Source organism: Equus caballus, chromosome 4, assembly GCF_041296265.1.
Source record: "Equus caballus isolate H_3958 breed thoroughbred chromosome 4, TB-T2T, whole genome shotgun sequence".
Taxonomy (NCBI): domain Eukaryota; kingdom Metazoa; phylum Chordata; class Mammalia; order Perissodactyla; family Equidae; genus Equus; species Equus caballus.
In genome coordinates, this window is record NC_091687.1 from 48,706,117 (window position 1) to 48,723,609 (window position 17,493).

The following is a 17,493-nucleotide window of genomic DNA, read 5'->3' on the forward strand; positions in this document are numbered from 1 at the left end:
TTTCTGGGGAGGAGTGATTGAGTTCAACCAAGTGGCCAGTGATTCAATTAATCATGCCTACATAATGAAACCTCAATAAAAACTCTGGACATCAAAGCTCAGGTGAACTTTCTGGCAGATAATACACATTGACGTGCAGAGAAGGTGATGCCTCCCAGCTCTCAGAGGAGAGAACATGGAAGATCTGTGTTTGAGACTCTCTCACACCTCACCTTTGTGTCTCTTATTTTGTATCCTTTTGCTATAATAAAACTGTAATTGTAAGTACAGTGCTTTCCTTGGTTCTGCGAGTCATTCCTGGGAGTTATTGAACTTGAGGGGATAGTGGGAACCCCCCAAACTGTAGCCAGCTTGTTAGTAGTAAGGTTGGCCTGGGGATCCGTGCACTTGCAGCTGATGTCTGAAGTGAGAGCAGTCTCATATAGGACTGAGCCCTTAACCTCGCCTAACTCCAGGTAGTCAGTGTCAGAATTGCAGTATACTTTCAGACATATATTTTATTAAAAAAAGAAATAAATAAACTTACATATGTAAGAATCTGTATCTATAGTTTACTTATTCAATCAAAATAAAAACCTTAGGAATAATTATATACATTAAGGTATTTATTGACTTTCTCCCCAAATTTAACATTTATAATTTTAACTAACACTGTACTAAAAATCAGAGATAAGTTTTAAAAAACTCAGTTTGGGAATAGAGTTTTGTCAGAAATATAAACATATTTGATAGAGCGTTCAGATTATGGAGATGAAGTAATGGGAAATTAACTTTGAAACTTTTTAGAGTGATTTATTTTTAATTTGATCCAATGCGGAGCACTGTTCTTTCACTCAATGAAAATCATATATTGTCAGAGAAGTATTTCCAAAGGATGATCCTTAAATATGAGTTTGCTGGATTTTAACAAGTGTTAAACATAATTTTTACAAAAAGCATCTGTGGTCAAGTAAGTTGGAAAATCGTTGCATTAAACTAGGTTAAAAAGGTCTCTTTACCCTGAGCTTTCTTTTTTTGCTCCTATGAAGTGTGACTTTCTGGGAGAATGAGTCAAATACTACATTCCTTTACTTATTGACTTTTTCCTATAGTAACTTGCTGGATCAGTGAGAAGTAGACCATCCAGATAGATTGTAATTACAATGCATTGAAATTGGATTCATATTGTGAGCCACACAGAGTTTTAATATACTTTTTTTAAAAGTAGGCCTTTTTATGTCCATTTCCAGATATGGAAAAAAATGCAAAAACAAAGTCTCCCAACCTAACAAAGTTTCTTCTTCTTAAATGATTTTATACTTTAAAGTTTTAAAGCTTTAAAGGTCAAACTTACGGCAAAGGGAGGGAAGCTGTTATGTGGATAAACTTCTTGAATTCTTTTTAATGGCTGTTTAAAAAGACCATAATATGAGTCAATGTTGTCTTTATGCAAATTAACTAAAACTTCTCATAAGGGCTAAATTGGCCTTCAATGCAACCATGGGGAAATGAGATAAATCTGAAGAGTAAATACAAGTACAGATTTTTCTTTAAAGTTTAAATTTAAAATGCCCACAGAATTGCTGGTGTGCTCTCAGGTTACTTTCTGAGCCCACAGATATGCCTATGTCTAATATATAATGACTTCTTAATGCATTTATACAGAAATATTCCTTATGCGTAAGCCTTGTTCACTCCGTGACCATTACGATGTTTGAAGGAGAAAAAGACCTACATTTTAGGAATGAGGCTATACTCAACTAATGGGATATAGTACTTTAAAATTATTTTCAATTTGCAGGGCTTTACTAATATAATAGGAATCTATATGCGGACTCACACAGGTCATTTAGTATCTTTATGAATGATGAAATCTTGTAACAATGTAAGTAACGAGCCACTCTATGGTTACAGCAATAAAGTTACCACAGATATCAGTAAGATTACCGTTCTCTAATTATTTCACTGAAATTAGTGTTATCACTTTTCTATGCCATTAGAGGGAATAAGGGGTCAGAGGCCAACAGAAAAGACACAGAATAAAATATAATGGCAGAGATTGTGGATAAAGGCAAAGATCAAGCATGTTCTTTTTTTATAGTTGCAAATAATGAATTGTTCTTGGCAATTAAATTTATTTTAAGCAGCGGACTACTTTCTTCCTAAAAAGCTGAAATGAAAGTGTATGGGATGTATAAGTGTATGTTTGACGGTCTGGCCTGAGAAGCTTGTGGAGCCCAGTTCGAAAACCATGTTATTAAGTAATAGAGGAGTCGAGGTGTCCAGGACATGGAGCACACAGGACTAAAGGATAACATCAGATGTTTTTCCATCACACGACATGAACGGTAGCTGCAGAACATTTTCCAGCCAAAGTCTCTCCCTCACCACCTCCATAACGCTCCTTCAGGCAGCCTGTTGAAGAATAATGCTGGTGTTCACACCTTACTGAGATTTGACCTTAGGCAATTGTTTTCTCTTTGTACCAAATTATCCACAGCAGTCCTTTCCTTCTTTCCCTGGCTCTTTAAACTTCCAGCTAGTACCTCACGAAAAGTCCGTCCCTCACTCCCTGTCTCTCTTTTTCATTTGAGGGGAAAAAGATCTCAATTGTGAATAACTGCAAAACCAATACTAGCTGCGCCTGTGCTACCAAATGAAAAATTTAAATTCTGAAATGAACTAGACATTAAATAAATACCACCGACTGAAAAAGCTTTTTGGAAAAATCAGCGCTCCATTTCAGCTTGTTTACAAAAGTCTATTTATTGCCTTTTCTGCCTGGTTTAATTAAACATGCTCTTCCTCAAATATGAGCATCCACTACGACAAGGAATAATTTCTCATTCCATTTTGTTCCTAATTAACCTCTAATATTAAGTTTATATAATCTTCCATAGAAGCCCATTACAAAAAGTAATACATTCCAGCTTATGTTGTGGTTGAGTTGTCACGTGGGTTATCCTCAGAATTTCCTCTCCCCATACTCACAATTATTTTTATCAGCTGTGCCCTGAGTTCCACACAACACCTTAAAAGTACAAACTCTTGAACTAAAATCTATTTGTAAATTGAATACTATATGATTTTTTTTTATTCACTTGGGCCACAAATAAGGTCAGCCTGCATTCTTTTTTCTAAGTTTTGATGTTGCTTCTTTTTTGTTCCCATAAATTCTAATAGAAAATCCCACACCTGTGTCATGTGTATTAGAGTCCCTGACTGATAGCTCTGGTATCTGCAGTTCCTGTAGCAGCTGGGATGGTCATTACACATGATCCCTCCCTTGAAATTGCTGCCTCAGACCTGCAGGAGGCTGGTGACATAAGGATGTAGACCACTTAGGCTACTAGGCAATAATGTTAAATGGTGCCATATAAGGGTAAGCTATAGTTATAACATGAAAATATTTTATTAAAAGGCTTTTGTTTCGCCTGTAAAGTTCATAGAACTTTTAAAAATTTTAATAATTAGTGCTGTAGTGCAAACCACCTATGAAGCAAACCCTATAAAGAGTGACTCTGGGTGCCAGCAAGGATTTTTGCAAAATATCAAACTTTAACGGGCACACTTTGAATCCCACAGATGCTTCCAAAAGCAAATGCTAAAGTCATTCATTACTGTCCAGTAGGTTGTCTGCAATATTATTCATAAACATAATAGGCAAGGAGAGAAAGCATGGAAGAGTCAATACAAATCACTATACTTTAAAATTAATGTTAAAGGGAAATGAATCTTACACTAATAAGGCATTAGGCACTCTATTCTGAATTATTCAATAGTAACTACAGTTAAAAGACAAATTGAAATAATTAAAAGGGTGTAATGTGACCTAAAAAAAAAATTACAGCCGTCTGCATGCCAGCATGATGTCCAAATGGCAGTACAAAGTCCTGATGATTTTAGAGTCATTGGATCACGATTACTGAGCGCACAAAGTCAAATGCAGGCGGCACTTTAATATAACACTGTATTCTGTTTACCGATAGAGCAGTAAATAAACCCAGAGCTCTCTCTTATTTATCTATCTGAACTGAAAGCGATTTTCCTCAGGGCAATCATTAGACTGCCAATATCCTTTCCGCAAAAGGTCCGATAGACTCATTCTGTTTTCAAAATCATACCTAAATAGGCACTCATCTACGAAGACTCATCCTTACAAATTTCAAAAATTTCCTAATGGTCTCTTCCCCACAACCAGCAATCAAGCGAACCATCACATGGGAGCTGTTGATTATTTTGCCCAAGGCAGCATCACATTGTGGTTCTCTAGGAGGGATCTCCACAGGCTTTTCCCACCAAAGGTCAACCTCCTGATCCTACCAACCCTGTGAGCATCTGCACGATGCAGTGCAGTAATCCTTAAACTTTAAATATGTAATAGAACCCCAGGGGATCTTGTCAAAATGCAGATTCTGACTCAAATGTGTAATTTGGGTTTTGAGTGATTTAAAATCTGTTGCTGGGGCCGGCCTGGTGGTGCAGTGGTTAAATTCACACGTTCTGCTTCGGCGGCCCGGGGTTCACCAGTTCAGATCCTAGGTGTGGACCTACGCACCATTTGTCAAGCCATGCTGTGGTAGGTGTCCCACATATAAAGTAGAGGAAGATGGGCACGGATGTTAGCTCAGGGCCTGTCTTCCTCAGAAAAAAGAGGGGGATTGGCTGCAGATGTTAGCTCAGGGCTAATCTTCCTCAAAAAAAAAAAAAAAGTCTGTTGCTATAGTGATACCATCCAAGATTTCATACCAAAAATAAGTATTCATAATTTGTATTATGTTTTTAGGATAATTAAATGCCAAAAAGTGTAATTATATATCAACATTTGTTCAACATTTGTGCAGGAACTATATTTAATACCGTGTATCAGGATGGGTGAACATTTATGTGGCTTCCAAGGCATACTCCAAGATCTGATTTTGGAGTATGGGTAGATCACTTTTCAGTACAGAGTCTACTATTATGAGGAATTCCAGACATAATAGAACTGTGCCTCAAGTTTAAGACATTAAAAAAGCCACACGGGAAATGGCCTAAAACAATATAATTAAACTGGTGAAAGTCAAATTGCCTTATCAGTATACTCACTGGTAATATGATCCATAGATGGGCAACACAGATTAAATAGAAATGCCTCAAGGGCACTATTGAATAAGGAATTAGTGTCTTTGCACTGCATACATGTGGGGCATCAATTTCATGTTTAAACTGAAAGCAGGAAGATACTATTTCTTGAAAGCTGCTTTAAAACCCCATTTCTACTGTCCGTCTGGAAAGATGACTTGGCTAAGAAAAGGCAGTGGTCATAGAAACTGCAATTGAGAGCGTGCCTAGGACAGAAGGCCGAAGTTACAACATTCCACTAACACCATCAGAAGTTACAGAACATATTTAGGGAAAGCTGCAATTTCTAAAGACATCAGGCAACAGACACTAGATCTCCTCAGACTTAACTTTGAGTAAATATGTTAGTAAACACTAAAATATCCCACTGGACATCCATCTTAGATCATCATAGATCCATCAGATTTAACGAGAAAGGAACGATGCTGGGCAGACACAAAGAACTAAACTGGAAGAGTTCACTTAGTTAAGGATCTTAGATCCTTTCACAATCCCCATGAAGTTCAGTGCTGTCATGAACTCATTATTTTTCTCCATGTGTTTTTCTTCTAGAATACAGTACTGCATTCGTCATGCTTTGAATTGACAATGCTAAGGTAGGAAGTCTACTGCTTTTGGCCAATTTCAATTATTTTTGTACTTTTATTTTTTAAAGTGATCAAACATTTTTGTGAGAGTCACAGGACATTTTAAAAGCTTTTTTCTAAAAATAAGATTGACTGTTAAGAGGCTTAATGAAGCTCTCATGCATCCAAGCAACAGATAGGGGTAAAAGTGAGAATATATGAGAGTCATTCTGCAAGTTTACAGGTTATGTTAAAACAAATGATTATCTTGGTGATTCACTATGCATAACAATTTAAAATGTGAGCAAACACATGCTACATTCTAGGAGAAACACATTTTTAACAGGATCTTCAACTTTATATTTTAATCACTATGATCTTCTACATTATCACCATATCTTAGAATAGGAAGTGATTTACATTTTCCTGGTATCTAATTTATAGCATTTATGTTATTTGATATAGAAAATAAAATACTCAATTACTCTTAAAGGTGTTTCTCAAAGCATACCTATTATAAATACTAAACTCTTTTTTCTTTTATTTATTGTTCTAAATGTGTGGAATAATCTTAAACCTAGCAATGCACATATATCAACCTGAAAAATACTTATACCGAGAGCTTTGGAGTATGGAGTCTTTGGGGTTTAAATCACTAGACTTTGATAAAACAGGAATTATGAGATAAGATAAAAAAAAAAAGAACAAAGTTTTGGGAAACTTCTTTATAGGGACAGGTTTAAGAGACTCCACTAAATATGTCACCATGATATCTTGACGGTTTATAAATGTGAGATGGTTCTATTAGTTCATGTTGCTTTCTGAACCACATAACAAAATTGTAAGAGCACCATTCCAACAGCAGAAGTTATTTCAGCAAGGTTGGAGGGTAACTGCCTTGTACCTCCCTCCTAGCAATTTAATTCATCTTTCTTAGATCACCTCAATAAAGAAGGCGGGAGGATCACTGTCCAGCGTTTGCAAATATATGACATCTATGATTCAGGCTGACCCACTGTAAACTGATCTCATTCCATTATAAAAAGACAATTGTACTAAAATAAAAGAACAATGGAGAAATATAGCTTAAGGCTGACCGTATTAAGACTCAGAAATAAAGAGTTCACTACCTATTGTGGTCAAAGATGGCGACTGTTCATAGACTTGCGGCAACTCAACTACCATCACTGCATTTTAGCTTTCTCTCTCTCTTTTTTTGGTTTAGAAACAAAAGCTGGCACAGTTTCCTAAAAGTATATATATTTTTTTGTTGTTGTTTTTTGATCAATCTCAACTCAATGAGGAATAAACAGGGCACATTGTACATCTTGCCAGTTTGGTTATTAAAAGTCTGTCTAGTTTAACACTTTCTTCTCACATTAAACTCAAATCTCCTCTCCTCCTCTCTTCCTTTCTGTACACAGACTTGTTGGAGATTGTTGGGCCTATTCAACAGGTAGGTTCCAAGGAAGGTTTCTGGCACCATTTTTGCCTACATGTAAGGCTTCCTTGCCACCAAATTTGGGACTTAGTTGCTAATTCTGGACAACAAAACAAGTGCCACTGAATGTCCTGTTACATGTAAATGACATAGCGATAATGTGGTGCCCCATAATGTTCAATTTAGAACACACTACTACAAACTTTCATTTCCCTCCATTCTGATACACATGCATTTTACCTCCACCCCCAAAGATAGCAAATGTATAACACTGAAGAAAAATTGGGTTACCATGGCTGTTACATCTGGACGTTTCCACAAGCCTGCCATTTTGATCGTAGCACGCCATTGCTTGGTAACGATATCCTTGACCACATTCCTTGATGTCTCCTTGTACTTTCATTCCCAGCAACACTTCCACTTTCCCCTCTGGTAAAATGCAGTCTGACCAGTTCCCCACAGGCTGTGCATTATATTTGTCACAGGGACAATACTGAGTCTCAATCAGGGGGTACAAATGAGAATTTTTACATTTTTCCTTCTTTTTACTTTTTCCTGTGGAGAAATTTAAGTTGGAAAATATCATTACTCATTTCAAGCATCCCTAAGTTTTCTCCTTCCCTAAACTTCCTTTCTCCATTTTTAACCATATTCAACAGTAGCCTATAAATAAATGCGATTTTCTTACCCCATAGTGCTTTCTATGCAGGCTTAGTTAGTACTGGGTGCTTTGCATAGTGAAATTTTTCTTATTTTCTCATTTAAAAATAGCCCATTTTGCATAAGGCACTAACTGTTGTGCTGAATTTTATACTCTTCAAAATGATTAAAGTCCTCTCAAAGGATCATGTGCTTTCACTGACCGGGGAGTCTGAGGTAACTGCATAAATCTCTCCTTTATGACATGTGCAAAAAGCACGAAATGGAGAGAGTCACTGTGCTGGACGGCACAGCCTTTTTGTTAATTCCAAATAGAGAGTGCAGTTACATAAGATGGCAATTTACAAAATGAGATTTTTGTATTTATTTTTCTGATTATGACTTTGTATCTTTCAGTATTTCTGAAGAATAACCACTTTGACATACTTGGTAATTAATGCAGGCAATAATATTCTAAATGAAGATATTTAATATCAGAATAAAAACATTAGAAATGGTGTTTTTATATAAATATAAATAAATTCCTTTTTAAAAAAGAAAAACTAGAGAATAACAGTAAATGTGCTTGAAAAATAATATATCATTATTTTCATTAGATCACACATATTTATATTATATTTATGTGTCATATATTATTTACTATTTAATTATATGGTATATAATTAATTACATATATTTATCTCTAACTTTTATAAGCTGCCTTATAAGTTTTCAACAGTTTTCATTATGTCAGGTAGTTCATTTTGTAACTTTTAAATTCTGAATAGTCCACTAGTACCAATATTTTTTGTTTTCTTTTGCTGCAGACAATATTTTCTAATGCAGCAAGGTTTAGTTCAGTATGATGGCTCCTGTTCTCACTCATTATATTACTGCTTTTCATCATTGCGACTGCCTTTTAAAATGCAGTTTTCAGATACAGAATTAATGCCATATTCCTCTTCTGGATATGAAGGATAATCTGAGGCTGTGACAGTGAGAATGTGTTAAAAAAACGAAGTGGCATTCTTTCCCAAAAACTTTTCTCCAAGCGTTTCACAATCTGTAGGCAATCCACCAAAAGTGCACGTTTCAACCAAAAAATAATCTACCATGTATTGTATAGGGAGACAGAGTTCAATTTTCAAGGCTACTTTGTCTTTGTACTAAAAGTTCATAATGCATCTGTCGCTTCCAACTTACATTAAAATACACATCCAAACCTACTGATGTATTAAGTATAGCCACAATAAGGCATGCCTGTGCATTTTCCAGATACATTGTTTCAAATACATTGTCAGAACTCTTTTGGTCTGACTTTCATTGTCTTTTTCTACCTTGCCAAGTGTTGGCTTTGCCATCCCAATTATCTTACCAACAATAGTGCGCTTTCTGGTCCTAACTGCACCACAATCTCCATTGCACGAAGAAAACTTGGACCAGCTGGTAAACTGACAGTCTTCTTGGCAGGGGATCTGGCAGGCTTGGGTGAGGGCTGGCACGGGGCCTGCATACTGGAGGCATTCATGGATGCTAGCCTGTCCTCCATCTTGCTTTCGACAAGTAATGGCTAAAGGAAAAGCATAAAGCTGTTTTTAACAAATTTGAATGTCTAATTACCCTACAATTTAAGAATTAGCCTAATGTTTTCTTACACGGTCAGGGGAATCTACTTTTAATTCTTTATTTGCAGCAGAAATCCGATAGAGTGTTTCTAATGATCATAGTAGTCATTAAGTTGATCCTGTAGGGTTTTTTAAAAAACAATAGATAACCCTCAATGGTTTTTGTGACAAAAAAGCACACACACACACACACACACCCACTTTACATTTAGCAGTTTTCATTAGATGTTATCAAGGATTTCAAGTCACATGTGGAGTATATTTAGAAATTAATTATTTACCAGAAAAATAAATAATACATGGGTTCTGATAATAGTTTATGTTGAACACAGGCTATTCACAGAGGTGCTGGGAGGCAACATATACCTCTGAAAATTGTTTTTATATCATTGGCCACACTAGGATTTCTACATGGAAGGGTCTTAGTAGCTGCAAACTGTTTGGATGGTTTGGGTGAAGGGGGCGACACTTAATGGAACTTGTCTGGAAGTTGCACTTGCACGGAAAGCATTTTTTAAAAATTGCTTTGGACGTTTGTTGGGATGGCTTTGGAGTGGTTAATGGTGGAAGGGGGAGGCAGTGTCAGAGTCCCCCACCCCTCTGTCTACAAGTTCTTCACATGAACAAACGCAAACCATGAATTTAAAGACAAAAACAAAAACTTCTAGCAATCCTAACCTATCATACCATAACTAATATTTCCACAATTACATACGGACTCTAAAAAATGGTCAAATAATTTTGATTTACATGTATTATTTCCCCCAAGATATTGTTCTACTGAACTTTTTAAACCAAGTCATTGTTTTATTACTTATTGAACATAGATGTAAAATTGCTTTAAGGTAAACACGTCTTAAAAAGCAAGTGATGTTTAAAGTTCCCCTTCTTCCTCTGTAATTTTCCCCCATTGGTTTTAAAAATAATTCATTCATTTATTGAGAAAGCAGACGAAACATTTAGACCTTGGTCCAAAAGTTAAGTCTTCACTTAACTAGCTTAAATGGCCTCAGTCAGACTGATGTCCACGGCCCTTTAAGGTTTGCAGTCTAGGCTGAAACTGCTGCTGATGTCCACTCTGCTTAAGATTTTATCATTATGAAACTCAGGCGAAGGAGTCTGACATTCTGATCCTAAATTACAGTTATGACACGGGCAGCCTTAACTCTCTGGATCTGTATACCAAACTTAACACCTGATAGTGTAGGGCTGTGTGATGGGGTGTGTAAAAGGAGATAACAATTTCAGCAAGAGACTTTCTCTGTGTAGGTAAACACAACTTGTCCCAAATGCTGCAGGCCAAGTTACATAATTGTGCAAATATAGGTGAATATTCACTTATTTCTTACCTATAGATATCTCTGTATTTAGTATGCACAACACCGGAAGTGCCAATTTGTATGAACAGAAGAGGCGTCCCTGGATTTTAAAGACCTGGTAGAGCGGACAGTGGTGGTCTTTCTGAAGGTTATATGACAGGAAAAAACATTAAGTGTCCCAAAGAGATTCTCACTACTTGGGGGAGGAGTTATCTGGTGCTCTGTGTTGATCATACCAGCCTAAGGTAGTGGTTCTCAAATCAGGCTGCAGATTATAATCACCTGAATAGCTTTTGGAACATGTCCAGGCCCTTGCTAAACTTAAACTTTCTGATTTAAATGGTCAAGGACAGGGTCCTGGGCATTAGCATCTTTTTAAATCTCCCTGATGATTCAAACATGCAGCAATGGATTGAAACCACGGCTCTAGTAGGTAATATATTCCCACTTGCATCAGAAACACCTGGAATGCTATTAAAGTTGAATATTCTTGGATTCCTTCCAGAGCTCCTGAGCAAGAGCTCTGTGTGCGGGGTCAAGGAATATGCATTTTTTTTCAAGCTGCTCAGATGTTCCTTATGCACATTCAGGTTTAAGATCTACTAGCTGGAGTATTCAGGGCACAAGGAGGGGTCTGGCTGAGACCTGTGGCTAAGGCTGAAAGTCCTTTGGTACCGAGTGACCCTGGCTTTGGGAAACAATGGCTGAGCATGTGGGGATGAACTAAGGGAGCTCTGAACTTGGAGCTCAAGAGGACTTGTACAAGCAGCAGACCAAAAGGAACATCCATATAGTTTGGAAGAATGTTATTTGTGGAATGGTATAGGAGGAGTCCCCACGATGTGGTATATTAATGAACTGATGTGATTTTGCTGTGCTCGCTCACCTGCCATGTGGAAGCAGGGTTGACTCTTTAAACTTAGTAAGCGCTGACGGTTTGTGAGCAAAGTTGCCCCAAGGAGACAGAAGAGGAAGGACTGATAAACAGGAAGATATTACACATTTTACTAATCAGGAATGCAGGAACCTCAAGAATGATTAATTTGGAAATTAAGAGATTTTACCACATCAAAACTCTAAGCTGTGAAGAGTGTCACACTACTCGTGACTAAAAGAAAATTACAAAACTAAATTTGAGTTCTTTGAAATAAGACTACTTTTATCTACTCATCCAATTTGGCTCTCTGAAATGGAGATTTGAAAATAAATCTTTCGAGAAACTAAATGAAATTATCTTAGGTTCTTTCTCACAAATTTTATTTCAGAATTGCTCCATCATCACATTAAGTGACACCAAAAAACCAAACCAAAATAAAATAAAACCACTACCAACACAATGCCAGAAACAAATTAACTTATTTTGTGCAAATCTATACTATTTACATAAATCTGAAGCCCTTTTCCCTACACACCTGCAGTACAGAAAATCTTAAGTATTTCAACCAGTTGAAAATAACAAATGTGTAAGATTCGCATCTCTCTTCTCAGAAACCCACTCAGCACTCCACTCCCCTTATCTGAGATTTTAGACAGTGTACTTTGAAAGAATTACTCATGCAATGTCAGGCAAACAAGTAGCAACAACACCATTTGTGCAACATATTGAAAATTTATCATACATCTCAACTTGTTTCTATTCTGACTTAGAGGAAACACAATTCAAACACAGGCATGCAATCTGAAATGAACTTCCTGATATTTGGGTGAGGAAAATATAAATGTTTGGAAAGGAAACCATCTGGTCTCTCAACTTTATAAATCTTAAAAGTTATTTCTAAGACACTGAAAACAGGCTGTTTTTAACTGTAGAACAGATGCATCATACAAGCATGGTTTCCTAGCACACCAGAAAGCTGCAGATACCCAGACAATTGTATCTGAATTTACAGGTGGAGTGTGTATATCTTGTGTGTAATGATTATGCAAGTTCTCCTTTGGGCTGAGGCCTTGTTAGCAAGATGGGCCAAAAACCATGCTGCCCTATGGCTAATTCACCATGAAAGCTTCTTAGTAAGGTGAGCAAATATCAAAATAATTATCTTAAAGTAAAATTCCATATTTAACTCTATGTTGACTATATCCATTCATTTTATTTATAATTTTATTTTATTTCTATGAGGCACAGCAATTTTTATTTAAGTGTCATGGACAGGCTGCTTCCAGCAGGTTGAAAGCCTGGATGACATCCATGTGACTGATTTGTAGGTTACATATGAATTAAACTAGGTAAGCTCAGCCCATCAGTGATGAGGAAATGTTGGAAAGATAAATAAGAAAGCTAGTCAACTTAAGAGGGGCCAGCCCGGTGATATAGTGGGTAAGTTCATGTAGTGGTTAAGCTTCACTGGCCCATGGTTTGCAGGTGCAGATCCCGGTTCGGATCCTGGGTGCGGACGTAGCACTGCTCATCAAGCCACACTGTGATGGCATCCCGCACAAAGTAGAGGAAGATTAGCACAGATGTTAGCTCAGCGACAATCTTCCTCACACACAAAAAAAGTGACAAAAAATATTCTAACCAAACGCAACGTGGAGATCTTTATGAATGAACAAGTCAATTGCAAACAGACATTTTTGAGACAATGGTGGAAAATTAAAACACAGTCTGTAGATTAGATGATATTAAAGAATTATTATTAATTTGGTTTAGTATTATAATAATACTGTTGTTACATTTTGAAAAATAATTATTTATGGATGATATATAACCTATTTGGGAGTTGCTTTAAAATATACCAGCAAAATCTTTTTAAATGTGTGAAGAGTGGCAGATGACCAAGAATGGCAACTGTTAAAAACTGAAAAACTGCTGAAGCTGAGAGAGTGATGACTACACTACTAATATTCACTATTTTAGTCTCTCTACTTTTGTGCATCTTTGAAACTTCCCATAAATTTAAATTAAAAAGATTAATACATAGAATTAATAGAGTCAATTCCAGAATGTTTTCATGTAAGTTGAACTTTGAGCTCTGTTTTACAGAGGAGAATAATAAATGTTCCTGGAATGAAAGGGAATAGATAACATTGGTTTGAGCTAAAAGAACATGGATATCTGTGTTATGCATATATGAGTATGTAAATTGAAGGCTACCAATGCAGCTCTGAAGGCAATCTAATAGAATTCAGAATGTAGTCGCTCATCTTCATTTTCTTGAAGAGGAATGAAATTCTCTTATTATTCAGGATGCACAAAAAGCAGTAGTTCTATTGGTCTGTGGATTACCCTTCAGAATGTAAGACTGTGCTGTCATTTCGTCTGAATAATCAACTGAAATGAATTACCAGATCTAAAATGTGCACACAGAAGTTCATTACAGGAAACAGAATAATATCAATGCGCTTGTGCAGTGAACGCTGTCGGATTATATGTAACAAAGAGTTCAAGGAGCTTGGAGACCTTATTTATTAAATTGAGCGATATTAACATGGTTTATCCCACAGTAAGAGCATCTGGGTTGCACTAGAGACAGAACATATTCAGCTGATTGAGTGATTAGAGGAGTGATTTTTTCCTACAGTGTTATCAAAAAACAGCAATAGTGAGAATGAATCATGTAGAAATGAAAAGAAAAAGCTTAATGTGAGTGGGAGCTAGTTACCAAGAGACCTAATTGTGCTTAGAAATAAGACCAAACCTATAAATAATGCAAGAGGGCTCCAGTTGTTTACCAGGCGGATGTAACGATCTTGGTCTTTCTTTGTGTAGAAGAGATTTTCACTGACAAGTTTGTCAAATTACACTTCCTAATTACAATTTGTGAATGTAACTCTGGCAGAATGGAAAGAAATGCACTTTTCTCTTTTATTGATCCAAAAATAGTTATCAGTGATCCCCAGTCTCACTGATGTTCATTACATACGTGAAAGTCCTTGTATAAGGACTTACCAGGAAATAATCAGCTCCCAGTGGAGTAGCTCAGACTGAGATCAGCTAGATCCCCGGATGGGATGTGGGAAGAGTTAACTGCATCACAACAAATGCAGCATAGAGGAACCATCGCAGACACATCACAGTGTCAAGCCTATTTTACGAGCTATTTAAAAAATAGCAAATGCTAACAATCATTTTATGACAGGGCTCTCGTAGAGACATAAAACAAAATCAAAATCCCCAAATCAACTAGGATACTAATATCTACAGGAAATTAGAAGAAACCATTTACAAATAGAAATAACTTTAAACAATAACATATAAATGAAGAGTACCAAAATACAGGGTGGTAACTAATAAATATATTAGTCAAAATAAGATTTTAAAAATCACGTCTGTGCAAAATTTCTTGAAAGTAAGCTCCCTTGCTTTTCTCTACCTAGTTCTTTTTCCATGTCCATTCTTTTTCTTCTTATTGCATAACAACCTCTGAAAACTAACAGATTACTTTGAGTTACCAAGATAAACTGGCCCAGATATTCTGGGCCTAACCTCAATAATGCCTCTAAAATGTAATCTTTTAAAAAGAACAAAGTGGGCCAGAGTTTAAGCAGAAAAGTTATGCCAAGGACATCAATATAGTTTAAGTCACTTAAGCATAAGATTTAAGCATATTTGCTCACATAAAATAACAGCATAAATTGTGGTTAAATACTCATATCTCACAGTATACAATGCATTTAGATTTAATTTTGGTAGAGGGAGAATTAGAACTTTGTTTTCTTTCTAGACTTTCCTTTCATAACCTTTTTAACCAATAAGTGATGCAGGGTGAAGATTCCCAGAGCCAGGAGGGTCTCAGTCATGGGAGGCATATTACCGAAGTTGTTTTCTTTATTGTGGTCTAGATTTGAGAATAGATCTGAATCATGCTGACTTCCACATAAAGAGACTGATGTCAGATCTTAGTGACAGGTCAACATTACAATGGCAGGCAAGGGATACAGAGGGGATGGAAGATCAGTATCGGCAGGGCTGACCCTGGGGATTGTTCACTTTAGTGCCATCTAATTTACAGAAAGTACACTCAGAAGGAGATAGCATGGAAATCAACATGGAGATTAGGCAAGAGTAAATCTGAAGTTATTTTTATGAAATCTCAGTATCTAATCCATGACTCTTTAGCACTGCACTCTTGGTATAAGTGCATCACAAAGTAATAAACACTGGAATGATATATATACATTTTAAGTAGTAGTGATTGGCATTGCCCCTTAGGGTAGTCAAAAAATAAATAACTTGTCCAAAGTTGTGGTTATTAGGAGCCATGTAACTTATTTCTAATGCAAATGTAATGGTAACTCTAGCTACAGCTATTATGGATAGACTTCAATGATATAGTCACTGACCAATAGATAATTTAACCTTCTAAGTGCCATCTGAACTGTAGAAATGTGAGCACAGAGAAAAGACAGTAGAGGTTACAGTGCTATTAAAAGTTTATAGACAAGTGACTTGAATACTATGAAGCAAATATAAGCTTTCTATTCACTTAAAAATTAAATAGGATGTGGACATAATATCATGCTATTTGCATTTCTTTTATTGACAATATTATAGGAAAGATGCTTATTTCAAAGGCCCTCTAAAATTTCCCTATGATATTTAAGACTGATTCAAGGTTATTTTTGACGAAGATGAGCCCTGAGCTAACATCTGCCACCAATCCTCCTTTTGCTGGGGAAGATTGGCCCTGGGCTAACATCTGTGCCCATTTTCCTCTATTTTATGTGGGGGACGCCTGCCACAGCATGGCTTGATAAGCAGTGGGTATGTCCAGGCCCAGGATCCAAACCCTTGAACCTGGGGCCACCGAAGCAGCGCGCATGAACTTAACCTTTGCTCCACTGGGCTGGTCCCAAGAATGATTCAAGTTTTAAAGTTGCCAATTTCTGTAGATTCTTGCTTTAAAATACCTCTTTCTCCTCTTTCTTTTTAGTTCATACACCATTAGATAAAATTTTTGGAATACACTATTCTCAATATCCAAAGCCTTGCTAAAATTCTCTGCTACTTCTAATTTCCTACTGAAAAAAATTTCCTCCTTCTCCTCCCCTTCCTCCTCCTAGTATTCACATCTTCCTGGATGTGTTCAAATCCTCCAGTGTGGCACCTGCCTCCAGCGCACTCATAGGAACTCGAGGCAAACTGGTCAGTGCACTGTTGTCCAAAAATAGAGATTTTACTTTGGGTTTTTTTGTTTGTCATCTTATATTTATGAGTCATTTCCTTTGTCACTATGCCTTTTCAGTGGTTACCTCTTTTTATCTTTTTCCAATTTTTAGTGGTTACTGTGTATATCTACCACTAATGTGCTAATATGCGTGAAGCTTGAGTCATATATAACTATAGTGTGTTTCCTACTACAGGAAATAAATGGAAACTATCTGTTATATACTTTTATTTTCTCAACAAGCTGGGCCAGTACCATGTAGGCAACATGCAACATGAGGCATGTATCCAATAAATATTTGTTTTATGAAACAATGAATTGAACTGAATGATATTCAAGAGGTGGTTTGAATTGGTTTTTAGGGACTGCTGTTAGCTTGTTTTCACAGCTTTCTGAGAGTTTAATATTAATAAACCTAAAGCTCTGTACACTGGGATAGGAATTTTATTTCCAGACATTGATCTTTCATTATTGCTGTGGACTGAATTGTGTCCTCCCCAAATTCACATGTTGAGGCTCTAACTTCCAACGTGATGGTATTTGGAGATGAAGCCTTTTGGAGGTAATTAGGCTTAGATGGGGTCATGAGGGCAGGGCCTTCATGATGGGTTTGTGCTCTTCTAAGAAGAGACCAGAAAGCTTGCTCTCTAACTCTCTCTGCCATGTGAGGACACAGCAAGAAAGTGATTGTTT

The 17,493-nt window shown here is 36.6% G+C and overlaps 1 protein-coding gene across 5 annotated transcripts in view; it reads right to left on the bottom strand.

The window, feature by feature from the left end:
* THSD7A (thrombospondin type 1 domain containing 7A) overlaps nt 1-17,493 on the bottom strand; it is a 671,418-nt gene that overhangs the window by 45,030 nt on the left and 608,895 nt on the right. For all 5 annotated transcript variants that reach the window (XM_070264554.1, XM_023639297.2, XM_070264555.1 and 2 more), the window contains 2 exons: nt 9,125-9,319; nt 7,402-7,665 (listed from right to left, as the gene is read on the bottom strand). In XM_070264554.1, the coding sequence (XP_070120655.1) occupies nt 7,402-7,665; nt 9,125-9,319 (459 nt within the window). The remainder of the gene's footprint in view (nt 1-7,401; nt 7,666-9,124; nt 9,320-17,493) is intronic.